General features: G+C 35.0%; 2 protein-coding genes across 2 annotated transcripts in view; one reads left to right on the forward strand and one right to left on the reverse strand.

Moving 5' to 3' along the window:
• The first annotated feature begins 121 nt into the window (after positions 1–121).
• Positions 122–7,839, forward strand: LOC136799330 (small integral membrane protein 7-like). The gene is made up of 5 exons (XM_067056035.1): positions 122–299; positions 4,918–4,959; positions 5,164–5,210; positions 6,798–6,888; positions 7,824–7,839. The coding sequence occupies exons 1-5, from the start codon at positions 274–276 to the stop codon at positions 7,837–7,839; spliced, it is 222 nt and encodes a 73-aa protein (XP_066912136.1). The 5' UTR covers positions 122–273.
• An 866-nt stretch (positions 7,840–8,705) lies between these two features.
• The window catches only part of LOC136799704 (calponin homology domain-containing protein DDB_G0272472-like), a 32,131-nt gene continuing 26,097 nt past the window's right edge, over positions 8,706–14,739 (reverse strand). The window contains exons 13-16 of the mRNA XM_067056419.1: positions 13,212–13,324; positions 12,557–12,824; positions 10,992–11,689; positions 8,706–9,775 (exon numbers count right to left, since the gene is read on the reverse strand). Coding sequence (XP_066912520.1) covers positions 9,257–9,775; positions 10,992–11,689; positions 12,557–12,824; positions 13,212–13,324 — 1,598 coding nt within the window. The 3' untranslated portion in view covers positions 8,706–9,256. The remainder of the gene's footprint in view (positions 9,776–10,991; positions 11,690–12,556; positions 12,825–13,211; positions 13,325–14,739) is intronic.

Raw genomic sequence — 14,739 nt, forward strand, 5'->3', positions numbered from 1 at the left:
GAAACTACAAGACACGACTACTGTATATTTAGTAGAACGGCTTTAGCACTAAAGTTGATTAGATATTTGGCATTCGGCAATTTAACAGTATGATGTTTTGAGGTATGAATATTAGTTTAGAACATTTTCGAAAAAGTCTATGACCCACATTGAGATTTTATTGACTCAAAAGTAGAGCAAGAACATCTTACAGTCTTACGGTATTACAGACTGACGACATAGCAAGAACAGAAGAAGAAAATATCATAAAAGCTAAATTGAAAGAACGTCACAATGATTGCAGACTTTATAATATGTTGGTAAGAAAATAAAACTAAGATGTAGCATACTTTTTTGGTAATTATAATGTATCAGAGTTATTGATTTCAAAGGCCAAAATAAAAAGTAGAAGGTTGGCAGACGATATCATACTCCAGGATGCAAGTGAAATTTTTCAATCCGCGGACCTAGACGGGGGTTCGGTTATTATCAGTTAGGGTTAGGGTTGGAGCTCGAGAGTCACAATATAAGGCCGAAGGCCTTCTTAGGGGCATTCGTACCCTGTGACTTAACTTACGATCCCGTAGGGATCCTTGTAGGGGCACCGGTAGGGTTGGGAGCTTTCTTAATTAAGGTCTGTAAATTACACGCTATAAGTATTTGTGAATGACGGCCTTCTGGTGTGTCTCGTTGGCGTAAGCAGTAAGGCATCGGGTTTGTAAACAAAGGATGCTTGCATTTGGTGGTTCGAGCCGGGGTCGGAGACCTGTTTCACCGGTACGGGCAAATTTCAGAAAAATACTTAGAAAACAGTTAGAAACACTTGAGAAAGACAGAAAATCAGGATAGAAGATAGGAAAGTAGAAAATAGGGAGAAAATAAGAGACGATGCATCCTGGAGTATGATATCGTGGTCTATTGGCCAAAGCCCCAAGAAAATTATGCCTTTTTGCAGAATTGAGTGCTATAATATCAAATATTTGAAGACATTTTTCACTCATTTACCTTTTTCCATAGCTAATTTTATTTTTCATAAAGTTTGAGTTCCAAAACTCAATTAAAGATTCAGTTTCTGCTACCGTTATCCGATAGGTTGGCAGACGATATCATCCACCAGGATGCAAGTGAAATTTTTCAATCTGCGGACCTAGACGGGGGTTCGGTATTATCAGTTAGGGTTAGGGTTGGAGCTCGAGAGTCACAATATAAGGCCGAAGGCCTTCTTAGGGGCATCCGTACCCTGAGACCTAACTTAGGATCCCGTAGGTCTGTAAATTACACGCTATAAGTATTTGTGAATGACAGCTTTCTGCCGTGTCTCGCTGGCACGAGCGGTTAGGCATCGGGTTTGTAAACCAAGGTTGCTTGCATTTGGTGGTTTGAGGCGGGTCGGAGACCCATTTCCAAATTTCAGAAAAATACTTAGAAAACAGTTAGAAACACTTGAGAAAGTCAGAAAGTCAGGATAGAAGATAGGAAAGTAGAAAATATAGGGGGAAAATAAGAGAGGATGCATCCTGTGGATGATATCGTTTGCCAACCTATCCGGTAGCAGAAAACCCCTGGAAATATGCCTGCTACCTTGAGATTGGGTAACTTGTATCAGTGGAGGCAAACATGCATAGCCCTAAAATGAATGACCTGTCTGGTCAGGGAGGGGGTCAGTGTACCAGAAGGTGGCATGTATCCTGGGGTGGGTGGGTGTTTGAGAAAAAAATTTGTCATGTACCACCTGTGTACTATAATTGGGGTGTTGGGTCCAAAATCGATTTTGATTTTTACTACATGTGTACCAAAATAGGGGTGTTGGGTCCAAAATCGATGTTAAAAGTATGAAAACAAAAAGGTTCAGAAATTATCTGCTAAAATAGAAATGTAAAGTTGTTCTATTATAAATTGATCAAGCCAAGTTTGTCCAAGATCATTCTTCCAAACTTCTTGGAATGAATTGAAATCTGACCAGATCCCACTGAAATGAAGGTTTATCGAGTCAATGTAAACATTCTAACATTCAAATTCGAACATTCGAACATCAGAGGTGCCAACTCTCACACATGGGGTGTGAGACTCACGCATTTCCACATGGTCTCACGCAATTTTTGAAAAGTTTGATTTCTCACGCATTTTGGATTTTTGAGAAAAATTCTCCTGTTTTTACAATTTTTGGAAAAAAGTTTTCCCGATTTCCCGATATCCCGAGTTTCCGAAAAAAGTTTCCTCGATTTCCCAATTTTTGTAAAAATGTTTACCCGATTTTCCGATTTTTTCCAGGTAGTACCCAGTACGCAGTAGTAAATGGGGGTTTTGGGTTGGTTTTGTTTTTTTTTCCAGGTACTACCCGGTAGTAAATAGGCGGTATGGGGTGGTTTTGGGATTTTTCCATGTAGTATGGTGTACTTCAGGGGTGGGTGTCAAGTTTTGAAAAATACCTTGTAGTACACATACATGCCGCCTTCTAGTACACTGACCCCCCCCCTGGTCTGGTCATTAAAATACAACTACGCAGCTCTGCTCGCGGCTCTACTCTACCAATTTTGTTTTGATTCAACTTTGTATTTTAATGACCAGCCAAGTCTTTCATTTGAGGGCTATACATTTTAGCCTCCATTGAAGCAAGTTACCCCATCTCATGGTATAGTGTGAAATTTTTGTTCTTTCACATTGGCTGTTTATAAAAAAAATTGCCCGTCACCTGACCAACCGTATCGTATATATCTTTTTCAAAAAAATTAGGTTTCAGAGGGTTGGGAAGCTCGTTCCAATCTACTTGAACTTCATCATCACCCTCCACAGTTTTTTACAAAGCTGGCATTGGACGTGAGACTCACGCATTTCAACAATGTCTCACATAGCTTTTTAAAAGTTTGATTTCTCATGCATTTTTGATATTTGGAAAAATTTCCTTCTTTTTCCAATTTTTTGAAAAAAGTTTTCCAGATTTTCTGATTTTCAAAAAAGATTTCCCTGATTTTCTGATTTTCTGAAAAATCTTTTCCCAATTTCTGATTTTTTGGAAAGACATTTCTGATTTCCGATATCGGGAAATCTCACGCAAAATGAACATCTCAAGTTGGCAGGTCTGCCAAACCCTTTTTTAAGAATTGAGGTGACAGGAACTAAACTATTTTTTACAAACAGCCATTTTCCAGGCAATGTATAAAATAAATTTCATAGCCAAAACATACGTCAGCTAGTTGATAATATAATGTAACCTGTGCCTCAATAAACTCAAGGAACATATGGGTAAAGGCCACATTTTTGGTACACTGTCCCTTCCGTTACGTTTTTTCTCTAGGGCATAAAACCTACTCAAAAAGTTAACTTCATCACATTATCCCCAAAAGAGGAGACTTTTGCATCAGATTTAATCATGATATCGTGTATCTATTGCCCAGCAAGCAAATTTTTCTAAAATGTACAGTTTGGTACCCTGATTTTGTCCCTTCCGTTACGCTAGTTACTTTTAGTCAAAATTTCCTAGTCAAGTTTACTTGTTGGGCCTCTTCTTGTCAGTTTATTATTGGGATGTTCCTAGATTCCATTTTCATTCCATTGTATATGCACTGATGATGTTTTTTAATAAAACGAAAAGCTTATGCTGAAAAATATTTGTTGAAATGTTTTTTGAATAATAATTAATTTTCTGGCTATTTTATTACAACAATTTTCATGCTCTCATCTAATTTCTAAGCTCAGTTTTTTCAAAATTTGTGCCTGACATGGGAGATAGGACTCACCAAATTTGTCCCTTCCGTTACGCATGTATGATTTGGAATATTTAGTCAACTGATTCGCAAGACTCATTTTCCTTTGGTGTAGTTTCTATACCCATAGGACTACTTATTGTCACAAAAACATTTCTGAATTAGAATTTTTCTCATGGAGATACTGTGAAGTGAATCTTGTTGTCCCTTCCGTAACGAATGTCCCTTCCGTTACGGCATTTTTTTATAAATGCTAATATAATAAAAATTCTGAGACTATTTTGTTTTTTCTGTTCAAAACTAAGGTATTTGAAGACATTGCAATGTGTTTCAAGCTGAAAAGGATTGAAACACTTCAATGACATTTGATGAAAAATAAGCAGAAAAGTGTCCCTTCTGTTACGTTTTTATCATTTAGTTGGTATTTTATGATAGTATCTATCATAGTAATCATAGTTTTGGTAGATTTGTTAGACCCTTTGGTTAGCTTCCTTCTATTATACCCAAAAAAGATGTTCCATCGTTAAAAATAAGTTAAATATTTAAAAAAAAAGACATATTACAAAATAATTTACACATCAACTGATAATTTGTCCCTTCCGTTACACAAAATACACTCTACCGTCAACTTGAAAAATATTTATTCAAAATTTATCAGTGGGATTGATTAAACAACTCTGAAGAAGCATTTTTCAATAAGTGTCTTTCTTGAAATTGCAATATATAGGGAGAAACACCTAGTCTCCATTGGTTTATTGATAAGGGTTAAAAACTTGACCGGGTGGCAATTAGAGCTACAAACCTTTTATAAAACAATGTTATTGAGGGGCACGCAATTGATTATTATGGTAGAACCATTACTTAATACAAATAAATAAGTTAAGAAGCTTTTTGAGGATAAATGTTTTTTAGTGTAACTGAAGGGACAGGTGTACCAAAAATGTGGCCTTTACCCATATGTGGATCTTTTATACCAATGAATGCTTTCAATATAAAACGTTTTTGAAGGGTGTACAAAAACTGCAAAGAGAACTTCAGAAAAACCAAAAGTAAGATCCAATTTTTCTGAAGAGTAATTTTGATAATGTTTCTGTGTTCAATAGCAATAGATTTGACCAATTTAACATTACCAAAAGTATTCATTAAATATGAAAAAAAAATCTCCATGAAGAGTCAGTGAAATGAGTTTCTTTGTATCTATTACATGAAAGTTTCTTTTATTTTTCCATTACAGTACACTATTGATTAATGCTGGTGCAATTCTCAATTTTAAGTTGTAAGTCAAAATTTTATTTGTTTGTTGCATTTTACTGTTAAGTTACCTTTAGTGATTCAATTTTTAATCATCATAAAAGTTATATACTACTTATAAACATTGCTTTGTCCATCATAATGCGAACCCTCTCCTTATACTCCTTTAAAGCCAAAATCCCTTGAAATTAAGGTTTTTGACCTTCACTTTAAAAACTTTATTTCATAGAAAGAAGAAAAGTGGAGAAACCTTTGGTGAAGAGGAGCCCAGTGCTAGTATGAGTTTATAATTCTTTTTTCATTGTTTCTTGAGATCTGCATCACTTCTCTCCACACAGTGTTCACAGTTGCAAGAACATTTTTGTTGTGTAGAATAGTACTTGTATTACTTGTTTTAGATTAGATATCATTAAATTGAATTTGGTCCAGGGGGGGGCACGCAGTTACTACAAGACAGTATGACACTTACTACCGTGGTGGTACTGTATTCAGAAGTTATGAAAACAGTTACTACACAGTGTAGTAACTGCTGTTTGGGGGTGGTGCCAAACATTTTTGGTGTAGTAAGTGCTTATATTTTAATTCTTTTTAAAGAACTTTCAAAATTTTTCACAAAAAATGAATTTCTTTGTGAAAAAATTCTTTGTTAAAAAAAATATTTTTGTTATAAATGGACGAAAAAAAATTTGAAATTTTTCTCAGACCCAACTTTGAAATTATGCTCTCCCTAATTATCATTAAAATGTTCTCAACAGCTGTTAACCAAGTAAATTAAAAGAAAATCTAGCACAAAAATGGCTTTAGGTTGAAAAATAATCGCAATTTAGGGTAATTTCGAGGATGTTTTTGATGATATCACTCAAAAACAGGGGTGGTACCTGGAAATCTTTTCTGAAAACAGTTACTACCAAGGTGTAGTAACTGCAAAGGGTGATGGTCCTGAAAAAAAGTGTTGAAAAAGCACTTACTACACATCATGTCTTGTAGTAACTGCGTGCCCCCCCCTGTTTGGTCTTGAAAAAAATCTGTTTTCAATTATATAAGGTAAATGCAAAGGATAGTGTCTCTATGGACCCAATTTCCATTAAAAAATATGTTCACATGAATTGTTGTATTATCAATTAACCTTTTTTCATTGGCTGCTTTGCCCTCTTTTTATTCAGTATCACGACCATAGCATACTGTAATTGGGCTTTTCCATTAAAATCCATATAGAGAGGTGGAAGAACATTTTCAATTCCATTATTATTATTATTATTTGAGATATGTTTTGATAATGTTTCGATAATGCACTATTTATAAAAGTTTTCCTTCTATCGAAGATAGATTAGGTACACTTTTTCTATTGTAATATTAGAACAAGAACTAAAAAATAGGAAAAATTGAATATTAAGTCTCGATGGAATATCTTAGTAAACAATTTTGTAAATATCTTAATAACTTACCGAGAAATTTTTCAAAGTCTTGCAAAACTATCATTTTGCATTTCTGAAAAATTTGTCGCTTTCCAAGGCGTCTCATGGAAAACCAAAGTAATTTAGATGAGACTTAGCAAATAGAATCCGGTTTATTATTATTATTGTTATTATTATTGTTATTAATGTAATAAAAAATTCTTTTTATACCTTAAAGTGTGGCACTGAACGAACTAAAACCAGTCCTTTATTCCCTGGAGACTTACGAATAACTTTTTACACCCTGGAAAATGAAAAAACACTGTGTGGATATAAAATAGAATGGCCCATTGTATCATTTGTTTTATGATTTGAGTTTTGTCAAAAGATTCTGGAAAGCAGTGATGTTTTAATGTAATAGAGAAACCACCTTCGTGATACTGTAAGCCTTCTTTTTTCTCTTTTTTAGAAGAAAAGGTGATCGAATTCTTATTGAATTTACGATATTTTCGAATCTTCATCGGATTATGGAATATTGTTATCATTTTTCTAATGTTTGTGTAAGTATATATTTCCTATTTCCTATATTCCATAATTTCAATTTTCCTATTCCCTATATTCCATAATTTCAATTTTCCTATTTCCTATATTCCATAATTTCAATTTTCCTATTCCCTATATTCCATAATTTCAATTTTCCTATTCCCTATATTCCATAATTTCAATTTTCCTATTTCCTATATTCCATAATTTCAATTTATCCTATTCCCTATATTCCATAATTTCAATTTTCCTATTCCCTATATTCCATAATTTCAATTTTCCTATTCCCTATATTCCATAATTTCAAGCTCTCTGTACTGTAAGGTCTAGTTTAGACAGCCGACTTTCTGCCCTGTCTATTCTAATTGTTAGAGTAGGCAGAGAGTGGACACAAAGTCGGCAGTTAAAATATTGCTTGGAAAATATTGAAAGAAGTCATTAAATGGACGTTAAGAGATGGCAGTGCATTTTCACTTTAGACAGTCCACTTTATGACAACTTTAATTCACAATTAGAATAGGCAGGACGAAAAGTGGGCCGTCTAAACTAGTACTAACAACCCTTTCTTAGCTCAGTTAGCTCATTCATTATAAATTTTCTGATCGTTGTCAAATGAGTGAATAAACCTAGATTGTTTCATCTGTTTGAGCGATAATGGGGAACTGATAGAATGAGCCTTGCCTATCATGTTAAGTGAAAAAAGAGCTTATGAGAGACGTTAGCTGAACATACTTTTTACAAATTTGTATATACAATAACACCCCTGTATCGTTGACCCAGTGAAGTAAAACTGATGGAGAAATGAATTGCCAAAATGTTTATGAAATAACTCTTTCTTTTTGTGGATCGGCATTTAGAATTAGTAGAAGCCTTAATTAAAAAAGACGACCCTCAGAATAGAATATTCTTTATTTACAGATAAATGAATTAAAATAATTTTGTCTTTTTTCAGGTTCTTCTCTGGCTAATGACTGGATCAAAGCAAATATTGGTTAGATGAGACCTTCTGGAATAAGTCCAAAAAGGGAAACAAACAAACAAATCAAGATTATGTACATAGTAACTATCTCTTTATATTTGGTATTCTCACTTATTTATTTTACATCAATCAGAGAAACATTTTAGTAAATCTTTTTTAAACAGTCAAATTTTAGTTCTTCCGTCTCAATTAAGTATACAAACAAAAAGGCTTTTCCGTCTCAAAATTCTGCATAATTCACCAATATTTCAAGAAGCTAATTTGCTAAATCCATGTTCTGTCTCAGACGAAAAACCTTGAGTTGGTCGGAGGCGAACCGAATAGGAATAGGCTCCTCTTTCGATACTGTAGCTATCTACTGAAGGTAGGGGATGGTGCCACTTTTCCTCCAATATTCAAAATCAAAGATGTTTTTCAGATCATTATCTTCTGTCCCGACTCCCTACGAAAGGGAATAAGTTTCTAGTGGACTGTTGTCATTTATGCGGCATCTTTAAACTAGGATTTTTTTGTATTCTCACAGCCCCAGGTGGGATGAAGATTTTTATGAAAATTCCATTGGGGATAGAAGTTCTATTGTTTCAACCTCAAAATATCCAATGGGGACGTTTTTGGAGTGCATTTTTCCCATGGAATTTCAAATGGGGATGAAATCAAAGTCAATTTCCCATAAGGGCTAAAACTGTGAGTGTATTTTTCCAACTGGAGATGAGATTTTGGCCAAATTTTCAGAGAGGGTATGTGACACAGTGGTGTTTTAGCTTTTTCAAACTTTTGAAACTTAATGGGCTTTTCCAGAAAAAAGCTGTTAACACCCACTGCTGACCTCCTATTGTTTTGTGATAGAATATCAACTGAAATATCTAAGCCTTACAATGCCAGTAAAAACCATTCCGGTTATTTTTAATAGATTTTTGTATTCCCCTCTGGGACTCTACTATATTTTAGATACAGTATTTCTTCCTTTGGATTTCTGTGTTTGTCTGCGACGGAGACGGTAAACTTCTAATTTGTCTGGATCCTGACTAACTGAGGACGGCAGTAAATCATTTCTTTTACCGTCCTCAATTTTACAGGTCAAAACTGCGGGTTATTTCAAATCGTTTCAGTCATTTCCCGTCCTCAAAAGAGGAAATACGTAAATTCGCTGTTGGTCCTCAGCCAAGGGATATATACGATTTTTTTGAATGGTCTGTAAATTAAAAGTATGTGCACCGATTAATGAAATAAAATCTAATAAATTACAAATGTCTGAAATTTAATTAAAATCATGCTATATACAAAAATTATCTTTAAAAAATACTTTTGTCTGTCTAATATATCGAAGAAAAGAATATGGATTATCAAATGGTATTACTGAATATTATTGATTCTCTAATAATATTTAATATAATTTTATATTTATATTAGTTTATCAATTTTTTCTTTGGCTTTTTTGACCGATCTGGTAACGGTGGCCCATTGTAGCTAATTGCATTTGAAGCTGATTCAGCAGACTTTGTTGTTGGTGGTGTTGAGCCACCAGTTTCATTGACATTATTAGGCTGGTTATACTTTTTATCAAAAGGAACTGCATATTCAGGCTCGCCTTGGATTGTTTCGCTTGTATAAACCTCGTTGAGACTTCTATTAGTGCCGTTAGTAGAGCTTTTCTTCTCAAATCTCTCTTCATCCATCGGGATAGATTTCGTCTTTTGATGATCACTTTCAAGTTGGTGTTCCTTGTGATGTGTTTCATCCATTGTTGTTGCCCTTTGAACTGAAAATCCCTCATGTGATTGCTGGTCTTTATTGGATAAAGTCGGAGATTGCCCTACTGCTTTCACATTCTCCTTAACAAGTAATGCATTTGTACTGTCTGGAGATTCGTTGTGTTCCACTGTCACATCTGTCAATTCACCATCTGAATCGCTGTCGTCCAGCACCTAAAAAGAGGAAAAAATCCATTTGGTCTTTTATTTTGTAAGGATTTTAACCAGGGGAAGGTCTTGCAGTTACTCCTTGACACTATGTGGAGTAACTGCAATTTTGGACATTTTCTACAGACACCACCACCCTTGCAGTTATTCCATAGTGTACTAACTGATTTTATTCTCAAAATTGGTGTATACCACCCCCAAAAATGCCAAATTTGGCAATTTTTTCACTGAATTCCTCATCTTTGATACCATTTTACTGGGTACGTCTTATTAACAACCGTTCAAGAGTTAAATATCTCAATCATTTTCCAAGTTTGTTAAAATATCTTACATGCCTTGATTGAAGAAAAAAAATTTTGATTTTTTTTTGACTTTTGAAAAAATGTTTTGAACTTTTTTGCTTCCGGAATTTTTAAAAACCTAAAATTAGTACACCATATCCTACCAAAATCGACAATGTTGCAGTTAGTCCACTGGTGGAGTAACTGTTTTCCCAAATTTTGGTTTATATACCACCACGGTAGTAATTGTCATAGTGTTTATATAATAACTGCATGACCCCCCCCCCTGTTTTAACTTACAAAGGGGGAAAATAAGTGCTTTTTAGGTAGAGGAGAAAATCCATTTGCTATACGTTCTTTAAATTAGAACATACAAACTTTTTGAAGCCTCCGAGTGCTCTTAACTTTTTTGAGATATAAGCCTTAATTGTTCTTAACATGCTCTTAATTTCACTATTTTTGTGTAATATCTTTAGTAATTGAGTGTCCATAAAGCCTTAATAATGTTCTCAACCTGTTCTTATTAATATTTTAGCTAATTTAAGCCTTAGTATAAAATTTATTCTAAAGAAAAAAACTTAAGAAAAGAAATTTAGGCCAATGGGCCGACTCGCCAATTTCCAATCAATTTATTTGCGGATTTTATACTATTGATTTGTTATTTTGTAAGGATTTAACTTACAAAGGAGGAATAAGTGTAGTTTAGGAAAAATCTAGATCAAATTATAATTCAAATTAGCCAGAATTTATTTAGGCAAATGAGTCCAATGTAATAAGAATTTCTTCTAGGAAAATCTTCTTTCCTTTAAGGTAAGTTGATACATATTTTAAATGTTGAAATTAAGATGTTTCTATCAGAAAGGAGGGTTTCAAAATCTCCATCATTAACAAGGGACCTTTTTTCGTACTATCCATCAAGAATGATATAGAAAATTTTTTACCTTTATCAATTTTCTTTCGATAGGTTGTGGAGGCGAGGGTGTCATAAAACGTCTTCTGCTATTCACAGGTGTTAAGTTGGGAGAAGAGGGTGGAGAGTAGTCGGGTAGTGGTACCATCTGGATAGGTGCTTGGTTTGGTTTAAATGGTGGAGGGGACGCTGAATGGTGGATTCCCTCTTGTTGAAGGGTGGCTACCGTCTCAGTTGGGGAGGGTGATCGAGATAGAATGATAGTTGGTGTGCCTGAATTTTGGTTTCGTTGTTGTATGATTTGAACATTTTCTTGCTTATGTTGTTGTTGTTCTTGTTGCTGCTGTTGTTGTTCGAATAGGGTAATTTGTTGGGGATCTTGTTGCTTCTCTTGTATTAATTGTTGTTGATTATGTTGTGTGTGTTGTACGATTTGAACGTTTTGTTGGTTAAACTGTTGTACATTTTGTTGACCAACTTGTTCTATGACGACAGGTTCTCGTGGCAACACTTCTGGTGTTGCACGACCGTGGCTTCTCTTTTTCGTTGGTTTTCGTGAGCGGTCAATGGTTGGTGGCGCATTAACGATCACTTGGCTATCGTCAGTGTTGGTAGGGTATGTCGTGGTGATTAAGTTGAATGATAAGGTTAAGCTTTGTGGATTTGATTCTTGGTTTTGATTGTTAGTTTCATTGGGTGTCTGTATTTTATTTTGCTCGGTACTGGCACCTGATTGTTAAAACAAAAATTGAAATTATTATTTTTCTTTCTTCCTATTGAATTTATAATTGCCTTTTCTCTCAAATTGACTTAATTAAGAGAGCACCTCACCAAAAACCAGGATTTTTCATACCGTTTCTTAGTGAATTCCACTTGATGATTTTTGAAAAATAGACGCCTTTTAATAAGTGCTTTGATGCAAATTCGATATTTTCGCTATTGTAGGAGCTTCGAAAGATTAAAGTGACGTCAAAAAATCGAATGTTTGGAGCCCAAAAGCCTGGGCTCAAAACATTCGAAAAAGTCGCAAAGTGGAATAGACGCTACGTACTGCGTAAAGAAAAGGCTATGACGTCTACAATCAAGGTCTGAGTTTTAACGCTAACCCCTCCCAAATTGAAATATTCTATTAAATTAAAGAGATAGCCCAAAATCGACTTTCTCGCCGGAACTTTAAATCTTGAAAAACGTTAAAATAACCGAAATACTCAATATATTTCAACCATGATTATAGTATAGGCCGAAAACCTGGGCTCAAAACATTCGAAAAACTCGCAAAGTGGAATAGATGTTACTGTGTAAAGAAAAAGCCATGACGTCTAGTATAGGCTAGACTTGATTATACTTGAATATACTTTCCGCCTTTATCTCTTTACCACATAACCTTTAAAGTATTTTTTTTGAGTGATAGAAAAGAGCGTAGTGTTGATGGTGACTTTCAATATTATCGAATAATAGAGCACATTAAAAAGTAGAAAGTCAGAATTAGAGAACGTCAACTGCAGTTTTTTTCAAAAAAGAAATTGTTCAACTTCTAAAAACTAAGTGCTCGATTACTTAGAATACATATAAAAGAACTCTTCCAAAATACTTTACCGTAGCTTGGAGGTCTTTGATTGGTCCCATGCTCTCTGTCTCCATCACTAGGTTCGTCATCGTGTGAATTCAATATTTCTAATGGATCGACTACCTCATATACATTTTCTTCTTGTTCAGGAATAATCTCATTCTTCATTGATGAATTACTGACTTTCCGTTTCTTTTGCTCTTTGTTTTGATAGTTGTTTGAAGAGCTGGCGACTTGTTCAGCTTTTTGTTCGTTGGTGGGTGTAAAGGCGGATGAAGGGCGTGGCTCGATTGCTTGCTGTTAATGAAAACAGTACAAAAACAAATTCGATTAACTCTCTGGGATCGAACAATTGTTTTGAAAGCTTAAGTTATTCCTTGTAAAAGATTTACGATTGATACTGTGTGTTGATTCGTTTATTTGATTATTTCCAGCGGGTACGAAAATTGGGGTATATATATAATTTCCACTAGGGTTGGTACTCTTAGGTTCCAAATAAATGGGGGGGGGGGTTGGAAAATTTTCGAGATTTTAATAAACAGGGGGGTCCTAATAAGGTCCAGGGGGTTGGAAAATTTTCGAAAAATTAACAAGCGGGAGGGAGGGGGGCTTTACTTGGAACCTAAGAGTATATTTCCTAGGCGTCTGTGAGAAGGAGCTGCTATTAAGGTAAGCTTTGTGTACCTCTTCATCATCACTCCAGAAAGGTCTTGCCACATGATGTGGATGATCTTTAGCTTCGTCTGGTACTGTATAATCTGGTGATGGAATTACTGGTAATGCTGGTTTCTGTGTTCCTGTGAAATGAATGTAGTGAGGTTTATATTGCATGTTTTTTTTATAAGCATAACACTTACAAGCATATGAAGGCTCAGATTTGCAGAATTCCTAAGCATGACGCGTTCTTTATAAAAAGTATCAAAATCGTTTTATTACTGGTTAACGACCAACCAAATCAAATAAGAGCTTGTAAAAACTCCATCTCGTCCCTTTCAAAGACCCTTTCATGTAAGAGCTCCTATCCTCTTAATTACTCTTAGGCTCCAATAAACGGCCCCACCTAATTGCCGGGGGGGGAGGTTGGAAATTGTACTTCTGGAAAACCCAAAGATAAGGTAAATATAGGCTAAAATCAGGCTATTTAGAGCAAAAAAGGGGCCTTCTCTTTGACAGCTGAAAATATTATTAAAAATTAATAAACGGGGGGGGGGTCCTAATAAGGCCCGGGGGTTAGAAATTTTTTGAAAAATTAACAAGCGGGAACCTGAGAGTAACTCTCAATTCTTCCTTCTGTAACCCAATTGCTAGTCTCCTTTTTTTAGACGCTCACAACAACTACCATTGACATTTTCTCTATATACACGTTTTTTTTTTTTTAAGAAACTAGTTTTACCAAGCAGCCTCAATGTTTCTTAAGAAATCGGCCTTTTGAGCCTTAAATGTTTCTTACATGTTTCTAAACTTTTTGACATAATCAGCCTTATGAAAGGCTGGATTGGAAGGTTCTTAAAAAAAACGAATTAAAGAATGTTTTTTTCTCATTCTCAGCCTCAGCATGTTTCTTCGATGTTTCTTAGTTTTTAGACATTCTGAGCCTCATGTTTCTTAAAAGTGTGTTTCTTAAAAAAAAAAAAAAACGTGTATAGTTTGACAAAGGTAGGTAACATAGACAAGACTTGCGTTGTCAGCAGGTTCTTGTTTAAAAATCCCTTTCAGATACCATTTTCAAAAGGATGCCTTAAACTTCAACGACGAATCTCACACGTATACGCACTGAAGCGTAAATTAAAAATTACTATCCAATCTTTCAAAGTTCAAATCCTGGCGGATTTTTTAAGATAGGGTCATTTTCATGTTCGTACACGTTCTTTTGTGCTTAAGCAAAGGGTTTTTTGAGCTTAGACAGGATGCATAAATTAACATAGTTTACACCGCCCCCCCCCCTTTAATAGGGGGATGCCAAATTTTTAGGGGCCTTTGTAGGAGGGGGGTACCGAGATTTGATTTGGTATAAAGGGGGGATGAAATAAACCTAGAGGATTTTATACCCCTCTTCAAACTATGATGTTTTCCTGTAAAAATACTTCCTGCTTGGCAAGACCCCGGGAGGTGGGGGGGGGGACTCAAGGTAAACGACCTACCTTACGTGCGTCCCTTAACTATGGTTTAAATTCCTATTGTTCTTATAACAATGGATCTAATGTTTTTAAGC

Source organism: Clytia hemisphaerica, unplaced genomic scaffold, assembly GCF_902728285.1.
Source record: "Clytia hemisphaerica strain Z4C2 unplaced genomic scaffold, Clytia hemisphaerica genome assembly, whole genome shotgun sequence".
Lineage (NCBI taxonomy): Eukaryota > Metazoa > Cnidaria > Hydrozoa > Leptothecata > Clytiidae > Clytia > Clytia hemisphaerica.